At 40.8% G+C, this 26970-nt stretch overlaps 1 protein-coding gene and 2 long non-coding RNA genes across 3 annotated transcripts; 2 read left to right on the top strand and 1 right to left on the bottom strand.

The window, feature by feature from the left end:
- The first annotated feature begins 847 nt into the window (after positions 1 to 847).
- On the top strand, positions 848 to 9970 carry LOC121345330. The gene is made up of 3 exons (XR_005953956.1): positions 848 to 951; positions 1398 to 1492; positions 9852 to 9970. It is a non-coding gene; the product is annotated as an uncharacterized LOC121345330 (long non-coding RNA).
- Positions 9823 to 11661, bottom strand: LOC121345329. The gene is made up of 3 exons (XR_005953955.1): positions 11545 to 11661; positions 10297 to 10486; positions 9823 to 9913 (listed from the first exon to the last, which is right to left on the bottom strand). It is a non-coding gene; the product is annotated as an uncharacterized LOC121345329 (long non-coding RNA).
- On the top strand, positions 11232 to 26970 carry NIPA1 (NIPA magnesium transporter 1). Its single transcript, XM_041422121.1, has 5 exons — positions 11232 to 11450; positions 14915 to 14962; positions 18893 to 18983; positions 20236 to 20396; positions 21685 to 26970. The coding sequence occupies exons 1-5, from the start codon at positions 11291 to 11293 to the stop codon at positions 22194 to 22196; spliced, it is 972 nt and encodes a 323-aa protein (XP_041278055.1). The 5' UTR covers positions 11232 to 11290; the 3' UTR covers positions 22197 to 26970.

The following is a 26970-nucleotide window of genomic DNA, read 5'->3' as shown; positions in this document are numbered from 1 at the left end:
TAGTCTTCCCAAGCATGTTTGATGCAGCACAGAAATGGGGAAGTAGGGAGCCATCCAAGTCCAATCAACTATTTAAATACAGACCCAGCTAAGCTGATGGTAAGTTTAGATGTCTGTGAACATAGGCATGGATCAGCCTCCAGAAACAGCCACATCTGAAGCTAGTAAATGTGTTCATCTTGCTGAAGCAATGATTTACTGAGAAAGTGCATGTGTTAGAATTTTCTATGCTGTCATTTCATACCTGTTTAGTTTCTCAATTAATGTTAGAGTTTAAAATGTAAACTGCATGTTTACCTCTATTATTTTTCAGAAAAGTTAATAAAAGAGGTACTGCCTATTAGTTATCTAAAATGCAGGATATGAGAATCAGAATGCAATGACCTTTAAAAATGAAGTTGCTCAGTACCATAAAATTTTGTTTGTATGCCATGGCTGGGTGACATTTTGTTGTGCCAATTTTGTACTTGGCAAAAGCTTCAATTAAAAAAATAATTCTTCCAGCCTGTTAGTGACAGTGGTCAGCCTATTCTCTGTAACAATTTTTTCTTTTATTGCTGGGGAGCAGGCTCCATGGCTCTGGAAGACCTGCGCTGACTGGCAGGGAGCAGCAGCAGCAGCAGCAGAGCTGTTCTATCAGGGGAGGCAAGCCAGGAGCTGAGGGTGACCACAAGGCAGACAGTGCCTTCTCCAGCATGGATCAGTCCCTGAGCTGGGCAAGCAGGGCACAGCAAAGACTGGCAAAGGCAGGGTGACAAATCAGGTCTCAGCCTTGGAGATACAAACAGGCATGTCAGGGAGCTGGCTGGGAGCACACACTGCTATCAAATAGCTCACAGGCCCTGATAGCAGCACAGGACAGTCCAGCCACCCCACAGGTGTTGAAGAAAATGACAGTCCTGTCCATCTGCATCCCTAAGCCATATGACATCTTTCAGCTTCTCCAAGAAGGTAAGATCTCTGCCTCGTTGTAGTCTCCTTCCTGACTCCTTCTTGTACAGGTTCAGTGATTCATAGGTTTATGATGCAATATTGCTATATCAGCATACACTTTCACTAGAGGGTCAAATTAAAATTGCATGGAAAGGCAAAATTTGGGCATTTCTTGTCTGCAGCACCATTTTAAACATAATTTATGTTTAACCCAGATGGGCCATCTGAACTGTCCAGACTTTCAGACTATAAAAATACACACTTAACATACTGTTAAGTTAACATACTGTTAAGTTGCTGATTCACTTTGTAAGTACTTCTTAAATGGAAGAAAAATAGTTTCACAGCAAGGACATTGTTCATTTAATTCTAGCATATAGGGATGGGGTCAAAGATAATGATTTCTGCTGCATAAAAGTTCAATAATCTACATTGATCTCTCATTTCCTCTACATTTCATTTAGGAAACCTACTGCAGCAATATTTAAGTGTCTGACTAGAAAGGAAGTGGAAAACACAAGGTTTCACCCTTTCAAAGACATTAGTCATTGGAACACAGGTAAGCAACCAAAAATACTTTGAGGAGTAGAATAGAAGAGTTTGAAGTTTGAAAGCAAATGCTAGGGAAAAAATCCACTATAAAACAGCAGAGAGGGAGCTCTGAAACCTCAGACACGGAGAGGGACTCAGTCAAAATTTGAATAACAAGTGAAGACCAGAAGCCAAAATTACAGTTTTCCTGGCTGTTACGTTTTGCATGAATGATGCAGATTGTAGTTGTCGTGTGGGGGCAGGAGACAGACCTAAGGCTCCCTCTGTTGGAGGGAGCACCGCCGAGCATCACCCCAAATGAGCTAAACAACAGCAGTGAACTGCAATATTTACACCCAAGTGACTGCTCGGCAAGTCTGACTGCTGGACAACTGCCAGGAGGGGACAGAGAAGGTGGGGAGATGACACCTGTAATTTCTTCAGAGTTCTGTTCTCCCATGTTCCCTAGCTTTTTCCCTGGGAGTCAGACAGGTACTAGCACAACTTGGCCCCTGCAGAGGTATTTCCTGTGACAAAGGAGAACCCTCCTCTAACACATGCACACAGTGGCATTTGGGCATTCAGATGTTGCCATGCTATTTTGGAATGCAGAAAGTGCCGCTTTTTCCTCTGCAGTGTGGAATTAGACGCACCGAGCCAGCAGTCCTCAGATTGCTTTTCTGCATCCCCCTCACCATAAGTGTGTTCTGCATTTTGGATGCTCCTCCCACGTAAGAGCTGCTTTTGGTTTGGATGGATGCAGGGTGAGTGTTGCCTGGAGTGTAGCAGGGAAGATGGCAAGCAGAGGGCAGAGGGAGAAGGGGACAAAGCAGCCCCTGCCAGCCTCAGGAGAAGGCTGTAACTGCTGCAAGCGACAGAGCCAAGCCAGCACCCCTGGGCAGGACAAGGAGACAATAGAAGAAGAACGTTTTTTCCTGCAGCTCTCAAAATCCACAGATTGCCTCAGCCACACTTTTTTGGTGAAGCCTGCCTCTCACCCAAAGGGAGACTTTTAAGCACTTTGCTCCCTGGTAATTTTTTTGCTTTCCTACCTCCCCTGCTCATCTTTCAGCAGTTCCCCAGGGACAGGCCATCTTCCCTCACCAGAAGATGTATTCCCCAGATCCATAATGAAGCATCCATTATCAGTTTTAGAATAGCTGTGCTAAAATGCCATGTCCTCTCCAAAGATCATAAACAGTAGCCCACAGCCCAGGATCCAATTAATTAATTAAGATGTATAGCTTTACTGAAGAAAATTGTTGTCAGGCAATGAGAAAACCAGGCAGGATAAGAAAAGCACACATAAAACAAAACAAAACACACACACACACACACACACACACACACAAAAAAAAAAAAGTGAAAGTGTTGACTCATATTGTTATTAACTCAAGGCCTCAAGAGAACTACACACACACACACACACACACACACAAAAAAAATGAAAGTGTTGACTCATATTTGTTATTAACTCAAGGCCTCGAGAGAACTGTGCTGATGTGAAAGTTAGAAAACTGAGGGAAAAAACCTCGGAAGGCAGGTAGAAGACAACAGCTCTTCAAGACAGAGATTATCCTCCTCCGAAGAGCAACATGACTGACAACGGTGTGACCAAGAAGAACATGTTGCCCTGGGGTGCTGAGGCTTGCATGCCAGACATGTTAGGCTATTTATCCCCACGGGTTAAGCCTGCTCCCTTCTGTGCACATTCACCAAGCAATAATTGCTGGGTACTCAAAAACCTGTGTGCTCCTGCTTGCAGTCCTCTGTGCATGGAAAAAGATGCCCAAACATTAGTGAGCCAGTGGAAAGAAGGCTCACAGTCCAGATGCTCAGGTGGCACTTAAGTGTGCCACTTCCTTCTCACCATACTGCTGTTCCACTTGCCCAAACTTAAATAGAGCTCAGTTCTGAATCTCAGAGCCTAACTGTAATGCATTCATTTCACAGTTCAGATCAGCAAGTGTTCACATGTATTTGCTTTAAGCACTACTGCAAATAGCAGGCTGTTGGTTTCCTTACTTGCTAGAAAAAAACATTTCCATCCACTTTTTCTCAGCACCTCAGCATGGGGATCATTTCCTCGAGCCACTGTGCGGTGGTAGCCCACCTTGCAGCAGCAAGGCAAGCTATGGTTTTGATTCTGCTATTATTGTTTTTTCCATTTAGATCAGTTGATATTTTTTGCTTTTTGAGGAAATTCTAACAGCCATGGCTGAAAGCCTTCCCTGCTCTAACATGGCAGATGTTTCAGCACCTGTCATTGTCCCTGGGTATAACAGAAGATGTTAAAAGGAATGGTGGGAGGGGGAGGGGGGAAAACAAGCAAAACAAACAGACAAACAATGATTTATTTAAGGTCCCAAAGAGGGAAGTCTCCCAAATATTAATTTTTGGGGGTTGGCAAAACTGAAGTCAGCCAAACAGAGTCCAAAAGAAACATTAAGGTAGATAATTATTCTGTTCCAGCTACTGTCTAAATCTCAGACAGGAGGGAGCTTCAGGCACTCCTGATGTTCTATTGCTGAAGTAGCAATTATCTTATCTCCCTTTCACAGTGCTATTATGCAGTCTCATTTGAAGGAAAGATGTCCTGAAATAAAAGATTTAAAAATACTCTTTTGTTCACAGGTTCCTTTTAAAAAGTGTTGGTTTTTTTCTGTTTCCTTTTTTAAGTGACTTTTATTTGACAAAGGAACCTCATAATTTCATTGAATTTAAGATTAGGTCATTAAACCTGAGACACTATTGTTTGTTACGCTCATCCATGACTCTCTACCAGGACATTTCATTTCAGCAGTGGTCATCATTAAAATCATAATTAAAATATTCTTAATCAGTAAAACTAGAGACAGTATGATGTACACCAAAGACTACTTTATCTCTCTGCAGTCTGTACATAGGAAGACTTGCCATGAAGGTTCCTGCAATATTTGCTGGACATCTCACATAGCCAGTAAACATTTCTCAGCACTTCAAAGTTAGTGACAGCTAAGCACAAGGATTCCTGTTCTCCAGGCTCATTCTGACAGTTTAGCACCTAATACCTTTTTTGCAAAAGTCAATTGCTGTCAAGGTGCCAGTAATCACAATCTCCATATAGCTTGGATAAATATAACACTTTGACAACTATCAGTAGACCTGTGAGAGAGACCAAACCCTTTGGAATCAGTATTTGAGACAAAAAAAAGAAAAAAAGCATTATCAAATGAATCCATAAGACAGATGTATGTCAAAGAGAGCCTCAAATATGGAAGTAGAATAGCTGAAATTAGAAGAAGCTCAGTAATTCAGTTTAAGCAAACAATAAGTAAGTAGAATAGCTGAAATAAGAAGCTCAGTAATTCAGTTGTCCCATGTTCCTTGTTCTTCATCTGCTAACAAGAAGAAACATGACTTCCAATTTCACCTAAGTAGTCAGCATTCCTGTCAGCTGCTTTGCATGAAGTCAGACCAAACTCAGTCCAAACATTTTAGTCACCATTAAACTCCAATTATGTTAGAATCTATGATGTACAACAAGGCATTAATATTGACCTCTCACATAACAGGGCCTTTAACTACTACAAAAAAATTACTTTTCAGCATGGACAGTGACAGGATTTAGAGAAGATAAATAAATTTCCCTAGAAGGTGACAATACCATTCTGACCTTGACTGAGATCTTGATGTTACATTTAATACAAATTAATACAGCCTTGTCTTATTAAAAGGTGCAGATCAGCATGTGTAATGATTGTGGCACAACAGTGAACATCTGCTGAGCACAGTGAGATTAACCTCATGCCAAATGGTTTCCTTCCAGCATAGGTCAATAACTACAACAGCTGGCTTTCAGTACAACTCTAACCAGATGTTTTATATAGTAAACTCTGTTTTAAATATTAAAAAATGTCCTGGTTTCTGCTGGGATAGAATTAATTGCCTTTCAAGTAGCTGGTAAAGTGTTGCGTTCTGAATTTAGTGTGAGAGTAATGTTGGTAACACACAAGTTTTTTAGCTCTTGCTAAGTAGTGTTGATACTAAGTCTAGGACTTTTCAGCTTCTCATGCACTGACAGTAAGAAGGCTGGAGGGGCAGCAGAATTTGTGTGGGGATACAGCTGGGACAGCTGCTCTAAACTGGCCCAAGGGATATCCCATACCACAGGGCAACATGTCAGCATGTAAACTGCTGGGGAGAGCTGGCCCAGGGTCCCTGCTCAGGACATGACTGGGCATTGGTCAGCGAGGGGTGAGCAATTGCAACACCTCTTCTATATATTATTATCATCATAATCATCATCAATAATAATTTTCTTCCTTTTCTGTCCCATTAAACTGTCCTTATCTCAACCCAGGGGTTTCCTTGCTTTTACTCTTCTGATTCTCTTTCCCACCCTGGCTGTGTGGCTCTTCATTGCTGGATGGGGTTAAACCACAACAAATATTAATTACTGCAGTAGCTGTGTCTGCAGCTGCCCTGACCATAGAAAGCCTCCTTCCATCATGCACTGTCTCGTAGACTCCCCCTAGAAACAGTTTGCATCAGCATATCATAATTTCTAGAATTCTGTTTAGGCCATTAGTTGGGAATCCCAGCATCTCAGCATTTCTCTCCCAGAGCAGACAGACTGCTTCTTCATGCTCTCAGAGGTAATGATGAGTGAGGTTGCAGATGTAGCTTTGCTGGTGGGAAGGTACATATTTAGTAAATAGAACATATTGCTATGGTGGCATACCATTAGCACCTGGAACTAAATAACCGGGTCCCAGGAGCACAATGGCTTTACAGTTTGCAAATGCATTGTCAGTTGAAAGTGAAGCTTCAAGAGGAAAGTAGTTAAATGGGGACTTTTTCCATGGTATCCTATTGTTTGGTTTGAAGGAAAAAGTCCAGATACATTGCAATGCATTTTCAGTTTTCCAACAATATTGAACAGTGAAACCCCATTCAAAAGATTCAAAAGCACCCACATAAAAATAAAATTTATCATGACATTCCAGCTTCAGAGTAGAATATGTGCTCAAGGGTACAAAGATCTCTGAACAGCCGGCTGGTTGCAATATTCCTTGAGGTGTTTGCTAGAAAAGATGTTTTGCTGAAGAACAATGTAGTAGAAAATCCATCCCTACATTGTTGGAACTACCCAGCAAGTCTGGCAAGTGAGTTTACTTGATTAATAAGTGTGCCTCGAATGTTCCTCACTTGAGAGAATTTTAATTCTTCAAAACTCCAAGGTATACCCTAAAATGTAGTCTTCACTCATGGAATTCAGCAGCTGGCCAGCTTAAGAAGAGACTTTGTGTAACCACAGGTAGACCACAGGTAATTCAATTATTACTAAGCTTTATTCAGGTATGCAGGTTATGAAGCAAAAAAGATCACCATGTCAAAGCTTAAGATAACATACAGACAACATCTGTAAGTCTGAATCACAAGCCAGAACTCCCTTTATCTCAAACAGAAGATTAGTATGCCTATTTAACAGACAAGGTATGAAAGACAGGCAAATTCTTCACGAGAGATTGTAATAAAGCCAGGGGAGGGTGGACTTTAGGATGATTGTGATGACCATGCCTTAGAAGCCCTGTTCTAAAGGTTCACGATAAAATACTGTGCTGGGCTTTTACCACATTCCTAATAGGAGGAAAGGGAGCTGGATCTGCATATGCTACACTCATCACATGAAGACTTTGTAATCATCTTTTGGAAATCAGCATAGAAAAGAATGTCCTCATCAGAGTTTGCAATTAATGTAGGTGAACTATAACATCTGGTACAGGATTAACTGGGAAATCTCTGCTTTCTTTTGTGTTCCCTAGTCATTCTGCAGAGCAAATGTGAGCAGACATGATGTTAATTAGCGTGGATTCTCTGTGGCATCATCATGCACACTTACCAGAACTAGCTATCTCACTTCTGCCTGCTGCATGAAGGACAGGTTTTCTCTGAAGAGATCTGTTTTCCTTGCAGAAAAGCTGAAATGCTATGCGGTCTGTTTGCAGTAGTCTTGCAGTACTTCCCGTGTCAATAACTTAAAATCAGTCTCGCACCATCTCTTCAGGATGCTGAAGTTCTCCAAACCCCCCGAAATGTGTGTGGCCACTGTCATTTAGCAGAGAAGTTGTTTTCCATGGGCAAAAGTGGCAGCAAGCCTTCATTACTCATTCAGACCAGACTTGCACATCACTAACAAGCTTCCTTGCACCAGCCTTGGACCCTTTGAAAAATGAAACCACCCCTCACTTTTATGCCTTGATTTGAGTTGCCTTGATTTGCAGCCTGTTCTGTCCTTGAAGAGAGCTGGTGTATGCCAAGGGCTACCCTTCCTCTTGTAACACATAGGACAGAGACACCACAGAAGCTTATGTGAGCAAATTCAGACATCAAGGCTGAGCTTAATTTTCAGTTCCAGCTGCAGAGGAGCCAGTCCTGTGGCTATTGTCAACAGTGCAGTAGAACTCAGCACTACAATTTCACTTCACAAAGATCACGCTGGATTTTAAAAACCCAAATCTAGGCTCAAAGACTCAATAAGGTCCTTAAGTTAATGAAATAGAGAGCCAAAAAGCTGACAGTACCCATCTTTGCAGAGCAATGCCTTTCAGCAGGCTTCCATTCATTCTCCCATCCATACATATGGATGCCCATAGCAAATCAAGGGCTGGACTGCAACAAGAGTTCAAGTCCCTTCCCTTCCTTTCCAAAGCAGGACCACCTGTACTAGAGATGTCCTACTTATACCAAAGACACTTTTATACTCCTAGTAACTGATCAAGACTGCCTATAAAGGATTTTTAGGGTTTTTTTTTTCTGGCCTAGGTTCAGTGGATCATTACAAAAGTCTTCATAAAACTGCCCTTACTTTGGTCTTTGGTTCTCAAGAGCTAGAAAAGTGGGATTGCTCCTGTCTTCTTGCTGTTTAGTTTGCAATCTCAGTTCTTACTGCTTCAGTTGCTGGCACAGTGGATCTTTATAGTGCTTCTGCCAAGGAGATTTACTGCTGTTGCTTCAGGGTCTGATTGAGCTATTGGTAAACTTCCACCCTGCTCTCCCAGCTATTTTATTTGAAGTTTCAGATTATCTTCTGGGCTCAGTTACTGTATTTTCATTATATGCCAGATACAGAATTATCTGATTTTCCTCTAGCCTTGACAAAACAGTCCAACAACTGATTTAATTTGAAAAAAAATCTTTTTTATATGTAAACCAAACAAAATAGAGGAATCCAAGGCATTACAGAGGAAGCAATCAATTTGTTTTGATCAGGCACAAGCATTTTTCTTCCCCCTAAAATCAGGGAAAAAAACATCCAAATCAGAATAGGTCCATTACCCCTGGAAAAAAAAAATTGGTGTAACCTCTACCAACTTTGCTCTCTCACTTTGAACTCCAGCTTACTTCAATCACTCATCCCTTCCTTTGGACAGGAGACTTATAAAAGTCTAACAAATACTACTCCTACTTCTTGGCTGACCCTAAATACCCATGCCAATGGAGGGGAGCAGAGCTTTTCGGAGGAAATGCCACATAAATCTGATGTTCCTCCTATGCAGTTTGTGTGTCCATGAGACATCAGGCTGATATGGCATCAGTAATACTGAGCATTGCAAGGTCAGAGCCAAAGTAACCCAAAGCCTGTTATTTTGCAATACATGATGACACAGCTTGGGCAGGAGTAATGATGCTATCACAATGAAACTAAGGAGTTTATATGTGCCATATATGTAATAGTTAAAAAAAAGGTCATCTTATTCAAATAATGTTAACGCTGTTTTGATTGAGGTACTTTTATGTCTTATTCCAAATTGTTTGTAAACTTAATAAAGCAGATATTGGGTGAATTCAGGCTGTTTTTCAAGATACTTGCAAATTTAATATTTATCACTGCTGCACATATTATTTTAGTCTATGACTAATCCTGACACTATACCTGTTATATGGCAAGTGCAAAAGTAACTATTGAATAAGGCAGATTAAGTATGCTAGAATTTCCAAATACATACTTTGGAAAGGCATATATAAGATTTATAAGTAAGATATTAAAATGACATGGTTAGAGTGGGCTGGAGTGAAATGAACTTGAGATCTCTGGTACCTGCTTTTGTCTTGATTCAACCACACCAGAGAGAGATTTTGAGTATAAAAACTGACCAGGTTTGAGCTCTGTTTAGAAACTTGCCTGAAAATTAAATGTAAAGGCTGTTAAATATATATCCTTTTTCCACTGTGCAAGCATAAATTATTTCCTGTAATAAATTTTTTCTGTACATGTTACTAGGCTGTATATAGATCAGAAATGGATATTTATAATTAGCCTGTATTTGTCTTCACCTCTATCTTTGTTTCCAAGGGTTGCTATGGATAACTGTTCTTCCACCTCCTGTGTACTCATTTTGCAGGTCTTCTGAGTTTCACAAGGATGAATCCTCTCTTCCATCCCATTCAGTATTGATACAATGACCTGATGAAACAACCTAAGTGAAATATGGGCACTACTGCAGTAAGCATTACATATCTTGCCATTAAACCTTAAAAAAATAATCAGTGTTCCTGTGTCTTCCTGGGACATCTGCCTCAAGCAGTGTAGGCAAATTAAGAAATATGCAGACTAGAGAAATATTTCCAGGATTTTGCCTCTTTTCTAACCTCATATTTCTTGAGAATGCCAAAATATGTGCGAAGAACCATGCCCAATTGCTAAAAATTACAAAAATGTCCACTTTCATTTATATTAAGCCAAGATACCACAGCCCATTTCCTTAGACGGATGTTGCCACAGGAATCCATTATGGTCTGATTTATTTCAACATATATCTGGAAATAGTAAGAACTGCAGTGAGATACCTGCTACTAAATATTTTGCTGAGCAAGGAAGATTACTTTCAGCTCAGCACTTCATCTTCGAGAGACTGAGTTCTCTCAAAGAGGAGCGGCCCTGTGATGGCCCAGCTGTATTGCTGCCAGAGGGATCTCCAGCCCTTCTCTGCAGTGGCAGGATGGCTTCTGTTCTTGCCCTCCCAGGACCTGGAAGATGCTGAGAGAGGAGGTGCATAAATGTGAGAATCTGACCTTGCTCTGTGCCATTAGAAGAGAGTTAACTTTTTTCTGGAAGTAAAAGTGGATTATTGGATTTACGGCAGGAGTGATTACGGATCCCCCAGTTTTCGGGCAATGTGCGTGACTCCCGGCAGAGGCCAAGCTTTCCCAGCGTGTAGCCACACAGTGCCTGGCGGATTGTCCGCCTCTGCCCCTCACACTGACCTGGCAGGGGGATGGAGCGGCAGCTCCAGGTCACGGTGCCGGCTGTAATGGCAGCCTTGACCCCCGCCTGGCCCTGCCGCGGCAACACCCCACGCTGTCGGGCGGACCGGGAAGCCACCGTGAATTTTAGAAACCCCGCGGGAAAGCGAGAGCTCTGGAAAGAAGCGCTGCTCCCACACCAGAAACTCTGACCCGGCGGGACTCGTCCTTCCTGCACAACATATCCCTCGCATCCCTCTGTCTTTCCGCATCCTTTGGCCCTGCTAGCATCCTCCTCTCCTTCCACACCCCTGTGCCCATTTCCCCACATCCCCCCGGTCTCCGCATCCCCCAACACGTCGTCCCGCACCCCCTGCCCGGGCACGCTCGCAGCCGCGAGCTCCTGCCCGGTATCCGCGCACGCCGGGAGCCCCGGGAGCAGCGCCAGGGGGCGGCTCGCGCTCCGGGGCAGAGCCGCCGCGGCCATGACGTCACCCTGCTGCCGTCCCCGCGCGGGACGCGCGCCAGGAGCCCGCAGAGCCGCTGCCGGGAGCGCTGGGCCCGGGCAGCCGCCGCGCCTGCAGCTCTCGGCGGGGCCATGCGGATGGCGGTCGGTGCGGCAGCGGGCGAGGGGGCAGCGCAGAGCCCCGGCCCCGCCGCCGTGTCGCTGGGCTTGAGCGTGGCCGTGGTCTCCAGCCTGGTGAACGGCTCCACCTTCGTCCTGCAGAAGAAGGGGATCGTGCGGGCCCGCGGGAGAGGTAGGGGCCCGGCGCTGCGGTGGCCGCGGGTGGGAGCGCCCCTCCCGGCGCTTCCCGGCCTCCCTCCCTCCGCACCCCGCGACCCCCCGGTAACCTGCCAGGTGTGCGGGGCCTCGGCTGCCCCCGCCCGGGGCGGCCCGGCCACCCGCGGGGCCGCTCCTCCCTCGCCCGCAGCCCTTCCCCGCGCTGCGGCGGCGCCGGCCCCGAGCGGAGGGCAGGAGGCGGCCGGGCTGCGCAGGGACCCGGCCCGCCCCGCGGGGCAAGGAGGACGGGCAGCCTGGGCTGTGCCGGAGCCTGTGTCGGGGGCTGGCCGTGTCGCCTGGTGTGCGGGACACCTTCCCGGCGTCTGGCCCGGGGAGCCGGCTTGAGTCTGTCACCTTAAGCGTGTTGGACATCAGAGGTCCACGGTGGACCGAGGCGCAGGGGAGGCGATAAGTGAGCGGGGAGGCGGCAGGTGGGGTCAGTCAGGATGTGCCGGCGGCGGAGAGCAACGAGCGGTGTTTAACTGCGCATCAGCAACAGCTCCTGGGGTACGGCCAGAGCGCTGCCCTGGCACCCTGTAACTGCGCTGGGGACTTGAGTGCTGTCTGCGCTCCTCTCCACACACAGATTCTTCTTCTTCACGAACTTGTGGGACTTTACCAGCAGTTTCTGTGGCTTAGATAGTTTCTTGCCATGAACAGCATCAGCACGTCTTGTTGCTTGTTTATTCCGGCACTTCCACAGATGCATGCAAGTTGTATCAGTCATGTGGTGGTTTCCACTTTTTGAGAAGAGACAGATCAGTAACATAAAACAATTTATTTCTTATATTTTTCATATTGAAATCCCATGCCTCATTATTATTTCCTGAGATGAACATATTCAGGAACCGACTGTGCTGTCTAGACAGTTTAGCCAGAACAAAGCTGTAAATTCACAAGTGTGAAGATCTTTTGAATTTTATTTTGAAATTTGAGCTCCCCAAAGCATGCACCTGAACAGTATTTGCTAGTTGCATCTTCATGCTTTGAACATAGGAAAATGCAATTTTAAAACATTTATTTGTTTTTAGTATCCTGCTTTTATGTAAGGGGAAGACTGTGAACACAGGTTGCATCATGCCTTTGAATTATATTACTGTGGTCAAAAGCCATTTGTTTTTGTAGGTGATGGTGTCTGTGTTGGAGCATGTGTCCATAAGTTCTAAGAACTCTTTTTTATGAAAAATTTTTTTTAGTTCCAGGACGAGGTATTTTCTCTGTATACATTGCATGTATGCAAATATGTACATATATGTACACATACAAATATATATATATATGGGTATTACTGTGGTCAAAAGCCATTTGTTTTTGTAGGTGATGGTGTCTGTGTTGGAGCATGTGTCCATAAGTTCTAGGAACTCTTTTTTATGAAAAATTTTTTTTAGTTCCAGGACGAGGTATTTTCTCTGTATACATTGCATGTATGCAAATATGTACATATATGTACACATACAAATATATGTACAAATATATATATATGTATATATTTGTATTTGCATTTCCATTTCCTGCTGCATCTAGCATGTTCAGGATGAATGCAGTGGAGCAAAGCAAGCTTGGAACTATGTTACTACAACCTGGCAGCCTGATCTAAAAAGGTTTTTTTTTTTGCTTTTTCTGCAATGACCTTACATCTGAAGGCATCAGACAAACTTTTGTTTTGCAAGCATAGTCTCCCTTTCCCTCCCAAGATTGCTGTAACACATTTTGATTGTCCACAGAGAGATCATGTTCTAAAAAGGAATACAAACCTGTTTTTTTTTGTTTTTTGTTTTTTGTTTTTTTTTTTGTAAGGGAAACAATGAGAAAACACAAGAGAAAAATAGTTTTGCATCCCAAGGCAGCAGGAGGAAGTTTCCATTTAGAGTGTACTTACTCCTGAAGAGCTTTCAGTGGAGCACAGGGTTAAGTGAGTGATGAGCATGTTCCCGTTTTCTCAGTGCTAGCAGCTGTAAAACTTCCTGTTTTGAAGATAGTACTGGTGTTTGTGCATCTTGCTGAGCATGTTGTAGTTCTTTCTATTGGCATGCTCAGTGGGGACACACCCAGGAAAATACCCCAAGTTTCTATCTATTTCATGGTGTGAAGCAGTAGGGATCTGCCTTAAATCTAGCAGTTGGAGCTGTGAGTCTGAGATGGCCAGTGTCAAATGATGTCTTCTTTCCATTGTCTTCAGCAGGTGTTGTATAATTAACAAGGAGGCACTTCAAGTCTCTTCTGTCTTCTCTCTTGAATCAATAATATAATATTGATGTCATTAGCAATCCTTGTCTCGTTAGAAACAGCAGTGGGTGACAAATATTTTGCAAAGTTACCTTACTTGAGTCAATATTTTCTATAATTTCTGCCCGCAACAGTGTTTTTATTTTCTATGCAATAACAAAAGTCTAAAAAATTACTACGCCCACTCTAAAGCTGGCCATTTTCATTAGTCATATTTCATCTCTTTTCAATTGTATAGTGTGATTTCCAAGTGCTTAATACTTTATATGTCTCCAGAGTTAGTGATAGCTGGTTTTTTCTTCCATTTGGGATTTCAGAGTAGGTACAATATTGCCTACTACTCCAGCAGCTTTTAAGAGGGCATCTTTCCAAATGAATGCAGAGCTGTATTGCTAGAAAGGGGAGCAAAACATAGGAGCATGACAATGCCAAGGCTGTGCTCAGAGAAGGCCGTGCTTTAGTTTAGGAGGTGGTCATGAGCCTTGATGTTGTACAGAAGCAGAACTTCTGTGGTGCACAGGCTCCACCTGGGCACATCCCAAGGCAAGAGGTTATAATCTGACAGTGAAAATAATCATCCTCCAGTTCGGGAGGCACTAAGGACAATGCAGAGATTTTACTCCTCACTGAAACAGTGAACATTAGGAATTCAGAGGCTTCAGTTGTAGCCCTTTCCAATGCTTAAATGGAGGAGCATGGGGCAACACCATGGTCCTGCCAAACCTGTGGGCCAAAACTGCCTAAATAATTTCTCACCTGCAATTTTTCCAATACAATTTCACTGAGGCTGTATTAGAAAACTAACTGAGCCAATTCATGTTCTGTTTCCATGGGTTTACAGTTCTCCTAGAAGTGGTTCTAATTTGTATGTTTAAATGTCACCCTCAGAAGCATTTGGTGACATTTTGGATGCTTTCTACACAATACTGCATTAGTGTCACATAGGTGGTACTTCAAACTGGAAACCAGAACTTCTGACTAAAACATTGTCTTAAGAAGGTCTTACTTGGAAACATAAGCCAAATCCAAAACGATTCAAACTATTCTCTTTTTTTTTTTTCTTTGTTTGTTTTGTTTTGTTTTGTTTTTTAATCTCAGATTCATTTGCCTTGAAAAGTAGATTTAAGATTAAGGTCTTTAATAACTGAGATTGTTGTTTCATAGTTCCAGTATTATGATTTTTTATTTTTCTAATACATTTTCCTGTACTTCCAGGTACTTCCTACTTAACTGATATAGTATGGTGGTCGGGCACTATTGCAAGTAAGTATCTTTAAAAGTTTTGGGTTTTTTTTAGGAGTGCTTTGCTTAGATGGTAATAGGAGACGTCAGGAGGTCTGGGTTTTCATCTTTAATCTCACACTTCCTTGTCATGAAATTTCCATCCCTAGAAATATTCCACTTTTAGTAAACTCTTACCATGGCTACCGTGCCTGGTGGTGTTTGCAGAGGCAAAGAGCTGGGACAAACATGAGTCAGACATCTTTCCACATTTCCAAACCATTTGGTACTTGCAGCCCTTGGCAGCCACATACTGCTCTGCCTCTGGGTTCGTGCATGGTTTCTGTCTCTGGATTGCACTGGCCAGCTCAGTTTTTAATAAAAGTCAAAGCTGAATTAAAAATTGTTGTTGTGCACAAAAGGGCTCATTGAGCACATGTTATGTTTTAGATCAGAAAGCATTTAACCAGCCTCAATTAAAAAAAACCAAAACAAAATTCTTTTGGTTTCTTGTTCAACAGATACAGTTTCAGTTTTGCTTTTAATCTGCAAGATTAATGCAAAGCCTTCTCTGGTGCTGATATGAGATCACTGTAATTTTACCTTTAATATCTTTGTAACTCTGCTCACACCAAGTTCATTCTCTGATGTGAATCTGGAGCATGGTGGCAACTAGCTTTCTCCTCTTACATGAGCCCTACTTCTACCCACAAGCTTAGAATCATATCCCACTTTTAGATTCTAATCCAGCCTTTTGTGAATTATTTGGAAAGTTCTGATGCTGTTTCTGAGAAGTATATGAGTCCAGTTGTGCCCCTGGTATTGTGGCAGCAAGGTAAGTCTCTGATTTTTGGTTTTGTTGTCTTAAAGCTATGCAAAAGAAATGAAAACCAATAGATCCCATTGAAGGACAAAGTTCACAGCAAGTGTAGAAGCCAACAGAGCTTCAGAAGAAAAGTCCTCAGCTGGTTTAACCTGAGTTTCAGTAGTTCTTTGACAGCTTCCTCCCCTGACAGGATCACTACTGCCTAAGTAAAAGTAAATCTGTGCATCAGTCACTGCTTGTCACTCCTGAGGCTCCCATCTGTAATCTTTAAGCAGAAGGAGTTAAAAAGGGAGGTTTTATTGCAGAACTTATCTTGGTGAATCAGAGAAAACAATTTCATGCTTAAAAGAGCTGACTGAACTGAATGAAGGCAAAACAGCTGAAGGGAATGGTATCAGTTGGCGTTTTTCCAGTAACTAGATGCAGGTATTTCAAAACAAAACCTCAGTAGCTTTACTGAGGAACTGAGCAAGAAGAGTTACTTGTGGATATTACAGACTCAGAATGGCAGCACAGTCACAAACAGCAATAGCAAGAGCTGGGTAGGCACCTGTGGGATGGAGAGAAAGGTGCTGTGTGGGGAAAGGTGTTTCTTGTGGAATTAGCAGTACCCCCAGTTATCTGGATGAAATGATAACAGCTGACATCATTTTCTCAAGCAGAGAATTTTGAGTTTGGATGACTAACAAAAACCACATAAATTCTATCAACTTGTTCTCATGGTATTTGTTCACATGGTGGATTAAGTGTTTCTGTGTTGGCATGCTGACTCAGCATAATGCTGCCTAACCATTTGGGGGCCCTGGAATCCACTGGGTTACTGAAGACTTCAGAGGAAGGGCTGCATATTCTGCTAAGAGACTTTTCCTTACTCTAGTCAAAAGAGTGATTGCAGCATGTGTACAGGTATTTCAATGAGCATTAAACTAATTAATTGGCTAATTAATTAGTTTCAGTGCAGGTTTTGATAGCAGCAGAGATGTGGCTGGTTCTTATAGTGAAAACATTTGCATTAGAGTTGTATTACAGATGGAGAGTACACGTGTGAAGTGCATCTCCTGTTTGTCACCACAGATTTGGCTGTATTTCACATTTCATAGCAGAGCTGGGGCTCCTGACTTGGTCTTTAAAATGAAACTAGGTTGAAAGATGAATTCTAGGAACATACTTAATGTACTTGATGCATGTGAGCTGCAAATAGACTTTAAGTTAGTGGGAGCAAGCTGAAGTTTGTCTGAAATAAGCCCCCTGGAATAGATATCTAGAATATAACCCCCCCTCTAGAATAGATATCTTTTGCTGTACAGGTCTGGTCTCCTGGTCTCCTTGCTAATGGTGACATGCCAGTGTACATTACGTTTTGTGTTGCAGTAACTTTGAGGGTACTTGTTTATCATATTAAAGCCTTCAAGAACTGAAGTCATGTCTTGACTTACAGCACTGATGTATCTGATGAGGAATTTCTGTTCAGAGAGGACTGGATAGGTTGGCAGCAAATATTCTCAATGTCAGGTAGATGGTAACAATCACTGAGATGCTTTTTTTAACTGGTGTTAACTAGTCCTAGTCTGTCATTTGTGATGGTAAGGGACTGTTGCTACTACTGGTTACTACTACATGGTGATATGGAAAATCTCCAGTAAGTTCAGTTGCATTACAATATGTTCCATTTGAAGCTTCAGAGATCTACTTTATGGACTGATGTTGGTGCCATCTGTTAAGAGTTCTTCCAACAGAAAGTTAAGACACCTGGCCTCCGAAAATAGCAACCTTTTGTCCAAGTCATTTGGAAATGTATGTAACCTGCATAAGTGCAGAGTGCCAGCTGTACACCATTCTCCATCCAAGATCTGCCCCAGTGCCTTCAGATGCCTTGAAGATAATGCCAGAGCTGCTACACAGACCTCCAAACAGCCTGAGGCTGATAACCGAGTTACTCTGTTCCCAGGGACAGGGAGACCACCATGTTTCTTGTGCCTTGGAAATGCTGCTCATCAATTTCTCTGTTTCACTCCTGCGCATAGAGGAAGCCTCAGTGAATTTAATGAGTATAATTTTTTCACACTGCAGTTTTGCATATTTGTTTGTCTCCTTTGTATTTCCTGTAGGTTACACAGGTCTTCAGCTCCACTGATAATGTGAGCTAAATTGGTAAATTAATTAATGTTTGCAGAGTGCTTTGCAGATGTAAAAAATTGGATGATAGTAATGATATTTGATAGTTGAGGGCAGTGCCAGCCTGAGCATAAAGACATCTTGGATTCTTGAAATGTTTTTAAATGCTGATAATGGCTTTTAACAGCAACTGGAAATTGGAGCTGTATGTAATTTGTGCTCAATCTCAAGCTTCTTGCCAGTTACCACAGACCCTGTAACTATGCAAGTATGTTGACCTATTATAAACTTGCCAGCACTTGCAAAACCATGCAGCTTTTATTTTTTAACTGAAAACTTGAACACATGAACTGTTATCACAGCTGTGATGTGCAATACTATGGTATATCTTGGAATTTGCTTTTACTGGAGGAAAGAAAAATAAGGTTGAGGCTATTACTATGTCTTGTCAAGCATGTTCTTTTTACAGTTGTCAGGAGTGACTTTGGATGTTACGTAGTGTTATGAAAAGTTGATGTAGTATATTGAAGAGCCCTTATGCACATGCTTTGTGTTTCAGTGGTAGATTCCTTAGCACTGTCTTTATTTCCCCCCAAAAAACTAACACTGCTGTTAGGAACTGTAATCAAATGCATTTGTTTTATGTGAATGCACATTCTAAAGATGAAACCATGGATTATATTATACTTTTACCCCTCCTGATACAAATATCTGAGTGTAATACTGAGATGTAATCCATAAGTGTTTCTAATTTATAGTCTTATTTATATTTAACTAAGAGAAGTTATAAATGAGATTATTTATTGTGCTCACTTGGATACTCTTGTGTGGCAAATATAAACCCTGTGTTAATAAATACAAAATTATAGAAAATTTCCAGCCATTTTGTTTACATGCAAAATTAACAGAACTAAGCAAATTGTAACATCTGTTTTCCAGTTAGATCAATCTTTCCCAAACAGTATTGGGCAAGTTTTGATTACTTATTTTTACAGAGGGGTTTAAAGGCTTATTTCTGGTTCTCTTGACAGTGGCACTGGGTCAAATAGGGAATTTCTTGGCCTACACTGCAGTCCCAACTGTGCTAGTGACGCCCTTGGGAGCTCTTGGCGTTCCATTTGGGTAAGAGTTTGCTTTTCTTGTTCTTATCTGGATGTCATTACTACTTCATAAAATGTCAGATGGAGTCATGCTCACTGGAGGTCCACTGAGAAATGTGAGGCTTATGGCTGTTCATAATGTGTTATAATGTCCCCTATTCCTGTTTTCCCCAGGAAAGCATGGCTGGGGGAAGGCAGTGGTGAAGAAGGGTTTTCCTGAGTATCTTCTGCTTTTAGCTCTCATGATGATTTGGAACAGACAAACATTTTTTTTCCTCCCTTTTCTGTGGTTTTCTGGACTTCTCTGCCTATTCTCTTGTTCACAGTTCCCTTACTATGTAGATCTTTCCTTTTGGCTCACAGTCTTTCTCTACCTAGCTATCTGTAGCCCAGTGTGTTTATTGATGCTGATTTCATTTCATTGGATCTGGCCTCTTTCCAAGGAGGAAAACTCAAGGGAGTTCCTTGCACATGCATACCCCCTGCTTCTTAGGGGTTATGTTTATGGGAGACACAGAAAAGGCACTGAGTTTAAGGAGTTTAATATGTAACTAATGTTTTGTGAAAAGATGAGCTACAGTTGTGGAACTACTGCAGTGAAAAAGCACAACTCTTTGAAAACAAAGCTCTGCATTGCCTTGAGATTTTTCTGTTGCCTTCTGTATTGTGACTGCACTGGTCATCTGCTTCAGAGTGTAGATGGCATTGCTTCATGTCTTTCTTTAGTTCTATCACTATGAAGCACACTGATGGTGCTCTAAGTACCACCTATTATTTTATCCTAGGCCACATATTTTTGCTCACTTTGGTCAGCTACATGTCTGAGTCCAGCCCTGGGATCTTTGAAACCAAAGGTCACTTATAACTCATGACTGCTTAGCATAAAATGGGGCTTTGTGACAGCTCACCAAATTCATAATGGGTAGATGTCTGCCTCGGGGATCAGTGTCTGGTTTGGGGGGTTTCGGTTGTTTGGGGGGATGGGTGAGGGGGTGATGTCATTTTGTTTTTTGGGGTGTTGTGGCTAGAACTTTTGCTGGGGTTTGTGTCTTGTTTTGTTGTGTTTTTTGGGGTTTTTTCCTAAGGTGAGATGTCAAGGATGGAGTAAAACTGCAAATGGATGAATCTTTCCTCAGATAAGCCAGAAATACATTTTGAGAATTCATCTGCGTTTGATAGTATTCCTTTGAAAGGGAAATTCATATGGCACAGCACTGTTAGAACATTATTAACAGGATGTAGTCAAACTTCTGTTTTTCTTCCTCTTTTCAAAGGTCCATCTTAGCTTCTTACCTACTGAAAGAGAAACTGAACATTCTTGGCAAGCTGGGATGTTTGCTGAGCTGTGCTGGGTCTGTTGTTCTCATTATCCATTCCCCAAAGTCTGAGAGTGTCACGACTCAGGCTGAGCTTGAAGAGAAGCTTACAAATCCAGGTAGTTTGTTTTTTCATTAATTCATAATGATTTTCTGAGGTTGAGCAGGAGCACTCTTGAGGAAGAGGCTTACCACTTCTACCAGGTAGAGAAATTGACTTATGAAGAAATCATGATGTGACAGGCAAATCAGTACAGGTTTTGTGTAAGAAAACTGTGCTGTGCTCTTAGAACTTGTCATACTTACTGGGACAAGTGTGCAGAAAGGAAAACATGGATACTTTTGAAAACATTATCCTGAACATCAGGCTCAGAACAATGGCCAGTTGAACTTATAATTTTATAGCATTATGAAAGACTGTGTCTTGCTATTTAGAGATGTAAAGTATAAATCTAGGACCTCAATTTAAGTTGTTTTATACAAAACAAAAAAATACTGTCTTTCTTCTCTCCTTCATTTCGCCATGGTTTTTTAATTAAAAGTTTATACTAAATACCAGTTATGTTCCCAGATTTATTTGCACAATAAAGGTATGTAGAAATAGGCTGTTGAGACATATGCTGAAATGCCTGTTCTTTCTCACCAGCTGCTGGAGGACACATACTGGTACTAATATGTTCCAGGCCCATTTTTATTTCTCTTGCTTAAGCGCTAAACTGCCAACTATTGTTTTTCTTGTATTCGCTTGAAGTGAGAGAAACTCAAACCTAATAACATCAGCTATTCAAAAAGTCTGCAAACAATGAAAAGAAAACAAATACCTTGGTCTCAGTTTACCATTTAAGTCTGAAAAAAAAAGTGCATTGGCTATGTATTTTTTAAAAACTCTAAAGCATGAAATCTTTTTCACTAATATTGTATGTGTACTGATTGTATAATGAAAATAATATGGCCTCATGTTGGCTCTGACTGTCCCTACTCATGTTCTCACCTTAGGGGGATCTGGCTTTATGTTTAAGCTCTTTGCTGGATCCACACACTGTGCCTTAATGAACTGTGTATGAACGAGGTATTATCCTTCTGTCTGTCACAGGAGACTTTAAAGAGTATAGTCCTAGTGGAAAAGAGAATAAAATTTTTAAAAGCCATATGAAATCCATTTCAAATGTGCCACAGTGTGTAATTTTCTACATGTTTTTTTTGTTTTTCCCCAAGAACATGACATCATCATCAGTTGTTGATGCCAGCATTTCTGGAAGCTCATTAATTTGGGTCTATCTTCAATAGCAAATCTTAATTGTGATGTATACCTGAAAGTCATTGTTAGGACATGATTTGCCTGCTAAAATCTTTAGAAGATCAAGAATTCTTACATTGATATTTTCTTGTTTTCTTTTTGTTTTCCAGTTTTCGTGGGTTATCTCTGCATAGTGCTGCTAATGCTTCTCCTGCTTATCTTCTGGATAGCTCCAGCTCATGGACCTACTAATATTATGGTTTACATCAGTATTTGCTCTCTGTTGGGCAGTTTCACTGTTCCCAGCACAAAAGGCATTGGGCTGGCTGCTCAAGATATCTTTCACAATAACCCATCAAGTCAAAGGGCTCTGTACCTCTGTCTGGTACTTCTGGCAGTATTAGGATGTAGCATTATCATTCAGTTCAGATACATCAATAAGGCACTGGAGTGTTTTGACTCCTCTGTGTTTGGTGCCATCTACTATGTTGTGTTTACCACCCTAGTCCTGCTGGCTTCAGCCATCCTTTTCAGGGAATGGAGTAATGTAGGAGTCGTAGATTTTTTGGGCATGGCTTGTGGATTCACCACAGTGTCTATTGGAATTGTTCTTATACAAGTCTTCAAAGAATTCAACTTCAATATTGGAGATTTAAACAAACCTAACATGAAGACAGATTAAAATACTTTTGAGGGGAAACTGGATGGCTCAGGGAAGGATGCAGAGCTGTTCATTTCTAGGTCACTATTTCAAATAGGATTCAGGTTGGTAACTACCCTCTGACAATTTGGTGGCCTATGTGAAATGAACTGGAGACCTCCATCCAGTTTCAAAGGAACAGCTGTCCATGTAACCCAGTCAACACAATAAATTACCTTAATTGGAACTACTAATTGAGTCAGCGTAGAGACTGATGTATTTCCTCACTGTAAAATGTAGTCCATCAGAAAAGCTCTGTGAATATTCTGACAGACCTGTGCAAAAGCTTGTATTGTGACTTCTGAGGTGCCATTTCTGTGGGCAGAGGACATCAGTTTCTAATGCACTCAATCTGATACCTTTCATCATAAGTGATGTATACCTTTAAATAAGGGGGGGAAAAGTAAGTGGAACAGTTTGTGAATCTCAGTATAGCAATGTCTTCACTGTCAAGGCTGTGAATTCTCAGACAAATGTTGGTTGGATCATGGACTGTAGATTTGTTCTTTTTAGTGACTGTCATGGCAACTTTGTCTGCCATGCAGTGAAGACACAAGGACTTTTAAATTGAGTTCTCTATACAGAGCAGTGGATCCTTAAATATTTCTCACTAATTACTTATCAGCTCATGGTAGTGTCCAGGTATGCATTTTTCTTTGTTACTTACATACATTAAGACATACTGCATTCATCTGAGAGCAGGTAGAAAGACTGTGAAGGATGTGGAAATTATGCACAGGCTCACTGCCTATATGGTGGCTTATTTGTAAGCAGCTCAGAATTGTTTCAGTGCCTTTGCAATCAAAAAATACTGCATAATTTTGAATGTATTTGTTTCAGATGGCCTATAGCAGTTTAATAATTCAATTTCACTGTCTACAGTATTGGACTATATTCAAATTCTAAACACATAAAGCATCCAGAAGGACCATATGTTTTTGGAGGAATTTACAAACCTGAACTGAAACCCCTGGATGTCTTGACAGCTTCTGAAAAACTCAGTCCTAATGGGAAGAGGAGTGTTGTAATCAGTCCAGCATACTTTCTTTTACTTTAGTGACTAAATGCAGGAAACCATTTTGTGAAACAGCTAATGAATAGGGACCACAAAAATAAAGAAATTTAAGAGACAGAAGAGCATGGGATTTCTCATAGCTCAAAAAAGATGGTCTGATGTTCTTGTAACATGGGAGAAGGAGGTTAAAGACTGAAAAAACTAAAGCATTCAGAGAGCTGGGTTTTAGGTAACTGACAGGGACATACATTCAGATCAGTAATTCATAGACTTGTGTGAACACTTCAGTTGTAATTTGACAAGTAGTACAGACAGCTTAAGCTACAATGAGGATGACTGAACAGCTCAGTTCAAACCATTTAGAGAATATTGACATGTTAAAGAATGAAATAGTTAATTTCATGTTTTAATTATATTTGGTAGCAAAAGCATCATGGGTTAAAAAGTTGAAAGCTTGAAAAGCAATGAATGTTTGTTTCCATCTAAGTACAGAAATGGAAGAGTGCAGTGGAACTCAATATCTTTAGATCAGAACATCTCCCGAGAAAACAGAAAATCCCAATGTGATTACAACAGAGTATTTGAGAAAATTCACAACATTTTATTAAGAAATCATGAATGTAACTTTGTAGCTGCCTGACAGGACCATGGATGTTGATTAGTGAGGAGTAATACTGTCTGCTCTTGTGATGTTTTTTGTTGACCTGAATTGAGGTTTCCTTAACACTCTGCCTTCATCTTCATTTGAAATGAATGCTGTAATCCCTACAAATGGCAGCAATAATTGAAAAAGTGAATCCAAAAGATTTAGTGTTCTGAAGGGACTGCTCTAAGGGAGTAAGAGCCCTACTATGTTATTTGTAAGGTTGTTTTAAAACTCCATATTGCAGGGAATGGCTCTGAGTTGGCAGGAATGTGCATTGTTACAGGCCAACACACAGTAACTGGGTGTCTTAATGAATAGAGTAGCTCCAGCAGAGAAAAGACCATCTTCATGGATTTTCAAATATTGTGCAAGGTTTTTAGAAAGTCTGAGAATTGTAGATGAAGGCAATTGGGCTATGAAATCTGGTTAAACTAGCCTCTGTCCATTATTGATTGCAAGATGGTATCTTGGTTCTCAGCAAACATTCATATTTTGTCATTAGTTCCCCTTTTTTGTTTTTGATTGAACCTGGAATTGCACATAGGTTACGAGACCTGTACTAACCTACTTTTTAAAACAATGTTACCTGTTTTCTGAAGCAGTCAAGTTGTCTTTTCAAAATTCAGCTTCAGAGTTCATTAATTGTATGTTGGTTTTCTATTAGCCTTTAATCTCTGAAGACTTCTCTGAAAATCTGTAGGTCAGAATGGAAATTATTGTGGTCTCAACTTACTCCTTCTTTGGCCATATTTGTTTGTCTTGGTTGGTCTTAAAGTTAATTCTTAATTATTTATAAAGTGCCTGTCCTAGTATGTTAGATGCATATGCAAATTATTACTAAATGTTAGATTCAGAATAACTTGATTGCCCTGTCTAAACCTTGACATTTTCTGCACCACACAAAGTTTACTTGGTAAGTGCTCACTATGCAGAGGAAGAATAAGGTAGCAACCGTGTTCTGTGGTCCTCTGACCACTGTAAACACTGATAAATATCAGCACAGTTTTCTTCTCTTCTCCCCAGCTGCTCCTCATCTCTGATGAGCTTTTTAGAAATGTCTAATTAATCCTGATGTTTAAAACAAAGACGCCAAAAGCCAGCACATAAGGTGAAAAAAATTCTCGTGGCCTTGCACATCATTTTTATCTGCAGCCTTTTACTTCTTGAATGCTAAATAACTGAAAGCTTTATTTTTGCTACTTTGTTCAGTGTGTAGCAGTGTTCTTTCAAGTTCTGCTGTACCTGGATCTGGTTCAGTTCTAACTTTAGAAATGTATTAGCATTTTCTGTTGTCACTGTTGATATGATTCTTTCCCCCTCCATCCCACGCCCTCCTCTTTCCAGGTGTCCTACCTTTTTTAGTCCCATTGCTTTTCTGATTTAAAAGGAGGCACTGTTGAAGTTGAATTTTAGCTGTTCCCTCTTTTTTTTCCATCCCTTTGACAAGTAAGCACTTTGAATAAGACAGATATCCGAGTTCCATCATCTCAGGGAGCAAATGTGCATAGTTGTCTCCTGAGCTCTGGCTTCCCTCATGGCCCTTTTCACATTGTCATTGTGTTATATGCATTGATAGCTGCAAGCCAGATGACTTCAGCTCTGATTCCAAAGTGGAAGTGGGAGAGGCTACACGTAGAAAAAGTGGATTCATTACAGTGGTGGAATGCATTTGAATTACATCCAAATCCACAGGAAAGGCATTTCACTCCGTATGTCTGACTTCTGTTATACTTGTCAAACATATTTACTTGGTACTCACTTGAGGATAGCTCTTTGATCATTATCCCTTCAGTGTATGGAGGATTTGCATTTGTCAGTCACGATCTCTATTAGGTGTCAAACACAAAAATCCCTCAAATGTTCAGTAGGAGAATAGAAACCTTTTTGATACAACCAAAAAACCACATTTGTTACACTTAAAGTACTTCTTAAAGAAAGAAAAATACCTAAACAAGTTATCTGCTGTATTGACTTTCCAGGACTCTGTATGTGTAAATAGAGCCTATTTATTAGTGAGCTGCAACTAACATTAATAAGAACCTGTCATATCACAGTTTGACAAGTGAGGCTTCCTATTAATAATACTGATTTTATCAGAACGTATGTATTTTTCTGAAGTAACTAGCACTGAAAAATTGAAACACTGGATGAAGTTGTTGACACACTAGAAAGTGAGGTTTAGCTTTCATTTTACTTTTAAAAATACAGGGTTTGTATTTGAAGAAATTTGGAGTTAATAATTAGGGGGTGCTTTAAATGGGAAATTTACACATTGTACCCCCCCTCACATTCTTGTTTCATAAATATAAAACATCAAGGATTCTACAGATATTCCCTGGTTGTCTTGAGACGGTGTAACTGCTGAAGTTTTACTGTTAAATCAAGCATTATGAAATGTTTATCTGTTACCTGTTTTCTTTGTAATAATTCTTTGGTGCTATCTGTGGGCTTACAGAATGCAGATTTTTAATGTGTACTGTGTTAGGCACCAATGTTGTCAACAGTTATCATTACTAGTTCCCAAGTGTATCAGACAGCAATGTTGAAATGTTACAGATTAAGAAATTTCTTTTTAAAAGCTGCAAATAAGTCTGGGGTTTCTTTGTGGTTGTTGGGTCCTTCCATGTCCACATCCCTCCCCAGACAGTTGCTCTATAGAGTGGAAAATACTGGAAAAGATTACACAAAAAGGGTATTTTTAAGTCAATTTTTTTTAAACTGTGGAACTTTCTCTTCTTTTTTTTTTTCTTTTTTTATTTTCCCCTGGAATGTAAAAAGTAGTTCTAATGGGATATAGGGAAAAGGTAGTTGGCAACAAAAATACAATGTCAGGTTTGGTTGCTTCAATGCTCTTGCAATATAGTTACTACAGATTACATAAAAATGGTTTATTTTGTTAGCTTCCAAATAATGTATATATAGATTTGTTAATGGCTTACAAGTCAAGCTTACTCTCTTTGCTTTTTAAAAAATAGTTATAGGCATGTTGTATTTGCCTTGTGTAAATTATAAAAGGCTATTTATTAAGTTTTCTGATAATTACTCTATTTATTAACCTGTATTGTTTTAAAATAAATGATTTCTTTCTAGCTCAA

Source organism: Onychostruthus taczanowskii, unplaced genomic scaffold (genome assembly GCF_017590055.1).
Source record: "Onychostruthus taczanowskii isolate IOZ18803 unplaced genomic scaffold, ASM1759005v1 scaffold71, whole genome shotgun sequence".
NCBI classification, from domain to species: Eukaryota; Metazoa; Chordata; class Aves; order Passeriformes; family Passeridae; genus Onychostruthus; species Onychostruthus taczanowskii.
The sequence above is the reverse complement of the archived record's forward strand: the minus strand, read 5'-3'. Positions and strand labels throughout refer to the sequence as shown.

Excerpts from the sequence above, each read along its gene's own strand:
- NIPA1 (XM_041422121.1), top strand. The coding sequence starts at position 11,291 with ATGCGGATGGCGGTCGGTGCGGCAGCGGGCGAGGGGGCAGCGCAGAGC. Across the intron at positions 11,451-14,914 it reads CGTGCGGGCCCGCGGGAGAG|GTACTTCCTACTTAACTGAT; the intron begins GTAGGGGCCCGG and ends CTGTACTTCCAG. Across the intron at positions 20,397-21,684 it reads AGAGAAGCTTACAAATCCAG|TTTTCGTGGGTTATCTCTGC; the intron begins GTAGTTTGTTTT and ends TTTGTTTTCCAG.